The sequence below is a fragment of the Neoarius graeffei genome, chromosome 25 (genome assembly GCF_027579695.1).
Source record: "Neoarius graeffei isolate fNeoGra1 chromosome 25, fNeoGra1.pri, whole genome shotgun sequence".
Lineage (NCBI taxonomy): Eukaryota > Metazoa > Chordata > Actinopteri > Siluriformes > Ariidae > Neoarius > Neoarius graeffei.
The window spans coordinates 118,271-124,270 of NC_083593.1; the positions used below are offsets into that span (position 1 = coordinate 118,271).

The 6,000-nt window shown below is 40.3% G+C and overlaps 1 protein-coding gene across 1 annotated transcript in view; it reads right to left on the reverse strand.

Annotated features, from left to right (window-relative positions):
* Window positions 1–5,328, reverse strand: part of cxadr (CXADR Ig-like cell adhesion molecule) — a 38,103-nt gene extending 32,775 nt beyond the window's left edge. Inside the window, exon 1 of the mRNA XM_060909243.1 lies at window positions 5,138–5,328. Coding sequence (XP_060765226.1) covers window positions 5,138–5,189 — 52 coding nt within the window. The 5' untranslated portion in view covers window positions 5,190–5,328. The remainder of the gene's footprint in view (window positions 1–5,137) is intronic.
* Window positions 5,329–6,000: the final 672 nt, after the last annotated feature.

Below are 6,000 nucleotides of genomic sequence, written 5' to 3' on the forward strand. Positions count from 1 at the left end.
CAGAAGGTGTTAGTACGCCTCTCATTATAGTGCGCACTTTCCATAGCATAGAAAATCGCTACGTTTCAACTTGTGTAACTGAACTTGTTTCATGTCACTGCTCATATAAACCTATGTAAACAGGAAAAACGCGGAAGAGTTTGGTCGCATCTAACTACAGCCCCAAAAAATACCATTGGCCATGCTGAGCCTAGCTACATTGCTAACAGGAGTGACAGCGCGTCTGACTGCGTCTGACTGACTGGGAGGTCGCGCAAAGCTCGGAGAGGTACGGAGCAGCTCGTCTCAATTCAGATAAGAGCATATTTCATTATGGAAATACGGTGGACTGTTCCTTTAACATCTGGGCAAAGGGAGGAGCAGTGTGTGTGTGTGTGTGTGTGTGTGTGAGAGAGAGAGTTTAGTCACTAAAAACACAAACACAGGAGCAGGGTGTGCCAGATGTCCTAGATTTTTCTTTAGTGTGTCCTTGCTACACCACACACACAAGAGATACGGAGCTGAACCCTGGAGTTTCAGTGCTTTTAAACCAGCAACCCACACGTCATATCCTGTCGACTCCATCGTATAATGCTGAATTTGACTCTAGGTCATAACTCGTAATTCCAGACGTCCTACAAGAAAACGCTGCCGAAACTCAGAATTCCTGCTCAGAAACTCGGGATGGTTTCCTGGTTCAGGATCAAATCTACATGGTCACTCACAGTATCAGTAAAAACACAGCAACAGACCTTTACATGAGTTATACTGTACACACACACTTAGAGATCAGCAGGACAGTAAATACAGCTTACCTGTGAGAAAAATTACACATGCATGGTCTGGGACAGAAAAAGTAAAATTTAAATCAGACAGACCACAGAATATTCACGAGGCTTAGACTGAACGTGAGATGTGCATTTTGATGAGAGTTTGGGCTAACCATGTCCAATAGCTGATCCAAAACACACAACTCACAGTATCCTGAGCTTTTGTTATAGAGTTGTGTATATTTATAAAAAATTAAAAAAAAACAAAACGGGCGGCACACTCCATTTAACCTTCTTTAAAAAGTGTATAACAGTGGACTCAGCCACAGCACAGCTTTACAGAAATTCAGTGTAGATTTGATCCTTAATTAACAATCCAGGGTCAAGAGCGATGAGGAAAAAGTCCCAGAGACATCATGGGGAAGGAACCTTGAGAGGAACCAGACTGAAAAGGGAACCAGTACTCTTCTGGGTGACACCCAATAGTGCGATTATAAATCATTACACAAATAACACCAAACATCATTGTGATCAGAATAAACACTCATCACAAAACACACACACACCACCTCGGTCACGTTTCCAGAACCTGCATCGTCTCCTAGCAACAATCTATGTAAGAGATCGGGTAACAACAACATGGCTGAAAGAGAGAGCAACACACACACACACACACACACACACACAGAGAGAGAGAGAGAGCCCTTACTCACCTTGAAGTGAGCTGCAGACAGAGAAGACCATGAGCGAATCCAGATTTTAAACTCCCTCTTTCACTCACACACACTCCTTTAGACTACTATTAAATGCCTACTGAGTATTTGGACACCCTACAAACTGCTTTTTTGCACACTAATAGTAACAAGTGTTGTCAGGCAAAACAAAACTCGCCCAGTAGCACTTATGATGAATATGAAGGAAGATATCGCCAAAAAAATTTTTTTAAATAAAATTTTAAAAAATTAAAATAAATAAATCAGTCCCCTATGGGTCCATGTGGCTCCTGCTTATAAATAAAAGTTTTCTGATCCCATGTCCATACAGTAAATATAGCATATATATTTACTCTATGAGGCAGTAGCCACAAAAATGAAGCACAATCCAAAAATGAACAATTAAAAAAAACAGAAGTAAAATATACCAAGTGTCTGTACTTTATATTCTCCTCTTACAGTTTTCAAAACTGAAACCTCCAAACCGAGGCTGACACACACACGCTGTCACCATGACCCAAACTCTTACTTCCCGGAAATGGCCCGGCACTAGAGTTCAGTGGAACACACTTTCCCTCTGAAATAACCATAAACATGTCTGAAAGCAATTTCTTTAGTCTAGTCCATTTATTTCAAATGGTGAACCGACCTGTATACACTCACTGGCCATTTTAATAGGAACACGTGTATGCGCATGCACAGTGCACGACTGTTACACTCTTACAGCACAATGACATTGTGGCTGGCATCTCTATACGGTATGAGGCAGTAGACAACAAAAATGATTTTGACCTTTTTGGTGATCTTGACCAGACGACCTTCAAAATGTTGGAGGTTCTATTTGAGACCAGTGACCACCTATCCTGAAAGCACAGGCTTAGCCAGCTAGCCGTGTAGCCAAGTTTTACATGGCCAATTCTCAAAAAACACGGCCATAAAACCCCAAACATGGCCTATAAATTTTATACTAATTTGTGCTAACCAAAATTGTGAAATTTTGTTGTTTTGTGAAGCAATTTTGTGCATTTCTGTCGATGTCAACAGTTTCCCAGGGCATGCTCGACATGCATGCTTTCCATATGGATGTTACATCGAGAAAGTCAAAGTTACCACCGAAAATGTAGCACTTTTATTGGTCACGCTTCGAAACGAGGCTTAAATGGAAGCAAAATACTACGAGTTTTGAGAGCTTCGCCGGCGAAACTCGGCGGGTTTAGAATGAGTAGATCATGTATTTAGATAAAAGATATTTGTGAGTTTTTATCATATAAGCATGATAAACATATTGACAGAAATTTACACTTTCCTGTGTGCCCAATGCCAAATATGATAGTTTTTAAATGACCTAAATTAGATTAAACAAAACTTGTCCCCTTCCTCAGTCACACCCGAGTCGAAGCGCTGACAACCCACTTACGCATTCATAAAAGACTGTTCCCATGGTAACGGCATGATCACTTTCACTCTTTCAGTTTCAACTGGTTTCTCTTTCGCCAAGATTTACATTACCTTAAATAGCACTTTCATAAACTACCATTATTGAATTTTTTGTATTGTTTACAGTATTTACATTTCAGGTAACTACAGGAAAATTTCCTTTCACTTGTAACTTAATTTCACTTATTTTTAACTCCTGTTTATTGCACTTTTTAACAGAATCAAAATGATTCCCAACATTGTGATGTAATGTCTGCATTATGTATATTTTGTAAAATCAAAACTTGTTAAAGATATCTATTATTTTCAGTTGTATGTTTCATATTAATTTTCAGAGTCGGCTGAATCTCGTTTGTAATATGTGGTTTATAGCAAAGATATATTCTGTGTAATAAGACTCAATTGCAGCAATCTGTATTTTGTTTTTTGTCTTAAGTGCACTAGAAATTATAATTTAAGGTTTCTGCTTTTATTGCAGGAATTTGTAGAAGATTATATTGATAATTACAGTGCTTGTAAAGTTCTGGTTAAGGAACAAGAAACTAAATTTAAAAACTTTATAATATTTTTAGTTAGTAAATAAAATGTGTTAAATGAATAAAAATATATATAATTCACACTTTAAATTAATGCTTTCTTTCATTTCTTTTTAAGGCTCAACTGCAGCTCTAGAAGTCACCAGATTGCACCAAAAAAGATTAAATTTTCAAAATTTGCCCTCCGGTCATGACCAAGTTACACCTCCTACTTTCAGAATAACACTCCCAACCTTCCCAATCCTGGTTAAACCCCTGCCTGAAAGTTTCATGAAGACTGATCCAGCCGTTTTCCCATATCATTAACAAAAGAAACCTGACCGAAAACACCTCGTCCCCTGCTGGACTCCGTCCTGGGCGAGGTAATGAAGTACGAGTATTCGGACACGTCTAATGTCACTGGTACTTCCTCTCTCTCCCTTGAACACACACAGTTATATGTAGCTGTTAGCACAATTTCCTGATGCTGCTCATTTTCCCAAATATAAGCAGTGAGTCATTCAACCCGGCTGTACAAGTTTTTCCTGTTCATAAACGCCACACACAGACCAGCTGATGTCACAATTAAGCCACGCCCTCTTTGGAAAAGCTGAAAAGCCATACAAAGGCCAAAGGGGGGGAAAACAATTCCTTGACAGTTTATTATATTCCCTGCACACCAGATTAATGAGTGTGAACTTTGTCTGAGAAGCCTGATGGGAAAAATGAAGCAACAGAAACCAAGAGAAAGCCGTGTTCCCTTCCTCAAAAACTGTCAAGTCATTTGTGTTTAATTTTGTCGCCTTCAGATTAATTATATTATATTATATTATATATATTATACACACAAAATGTAGATGAATTCAGATTTGTTCCTTTTTCATTAACACAAACTAAATTTACATCTGTTTAAACATTCAAAGATTTCAATTTTAATTATTACTTCAATTGCATGTTGGCTTTGTAATTGGATTTATTATTAAAGCTGCGTGTACACACACACAAGGTCAAAGAACAAACGGCGTGTGATGTGAAGAGATAGAATCCTATACACAAAGAATGAGGTGTAACTGTGTGTGCTACAGGAATGAAGGGAAAGCACATTCCTCTCTCACTCCCTGTGTGTACACGAGTTTCACAGGGAAGGGTTTCAGTGTAAACAGACATTCATATCTCGCTCTGGTTTCTTTCTGTTTGCTTGTTATCTAATCAGTGTGAACTAGTTTTGTGTGTGTGTGTGTGTGTGTGTGTGTGTATATAAAAAAGATGTTAGAGCAAATACAGGAGTACAAAAAGGTGTTAATAAAACACTACATTTTAATCCTATGTAACAAGCCTCCTACCGCCCTCTCTCTCTCTCTCTCTCTCTCAAAACACACACACAGTTTCTCTCTGCAGGGTTTATTACTGTCCAGTTCCCTGTGCTCGGTCAAATATTAACTCGACACACACACACACACACACACACACACACTTTGTCTATGTTTAAGTGCGCAGTTTTTCAACACTAGCTGTAAATGCTAAAGAACACCAGTGAGAGAGAGAGAGAGAGAGAGAGAGAGAGAGAGAAAGTGTAATGGAGGAAACAGACAAGGGCATTACAAATACAAATTTAACAAAAACATTTTATTTACACAGTAAACTATAGAGGAACACACAAAGTGAGCTTTATAAAACTTTGGGTGAGATTAGCAAGAAGCTAAAGACGTCAAACGGAGCTTACCTGGAAGAAAAATGACACACACGTAAAATAAACTGGAAATCCGCGGATCCATTCGGAGAGATTATTCCTAAACTCGGCCCGGGATTGTGAATAAAATAAAACTTTAAAAGTGAACTTTAACTTTCCCGCTCCGCTTCCTCACAGCGCCCGCGGCTCGCGCAGCATCAAACTCACTGCGCTCGCGCGTCGCCTCAGCAGGTGGATCGAGGCTGGAGTTTGGAATGCGAACACGTCACATCCGGCAGGGTGTAAAATAATCGGGTCTCTTCCGCCCCCTACAGAAAAACACAGCGCAGAGCAGCGGGTGAGAGAGGGTAAGGCTCTGTCCTGAATAACACGGGTTTATTATAATTAGTTTTTAATCATATGTTATAATGAGTTTATTTCCTATTCTAGTGCTTAGATGTGTGAGAGATGGCAGGGAGGGATGGAGTGAGAGAGGGAGTGAGAGAAGGAGTGAGAGAAGGCAGGGAGGAATGGAGTAAGAGAGGGAGTGAGAGAAGGAGTGAGAGATGGCAGGGAGGGATGGACTGAGAGATGGCAAGGAAGGAAGGATGGAAGGAGAGAAGGAGTGAGAGATGGCAGGGAGGGATGGACTGAGAAAGGGAGTGAGAGAAGGAGTGAGAGATGGCAGGGAGGGATGGACTGAGAGATGGCAAGGAAGGATGGAAGGAGAGAAGGAGTAAGAGATGGCAGGGAGGGATGGAGTGAGAGATGGCAGGGAGGGATGGAGTGAGAGAAGGAGTGAGAGATGGCAGGGAGGGATGGAGTGAGAAAGGGAGTGAGAGAAGGAGTGAGAGATGGCAGGGAGGGATGGACTGAGAGATAGCAAGGAAGGATGGAAGGAGAGAAGGAGTAAGAGA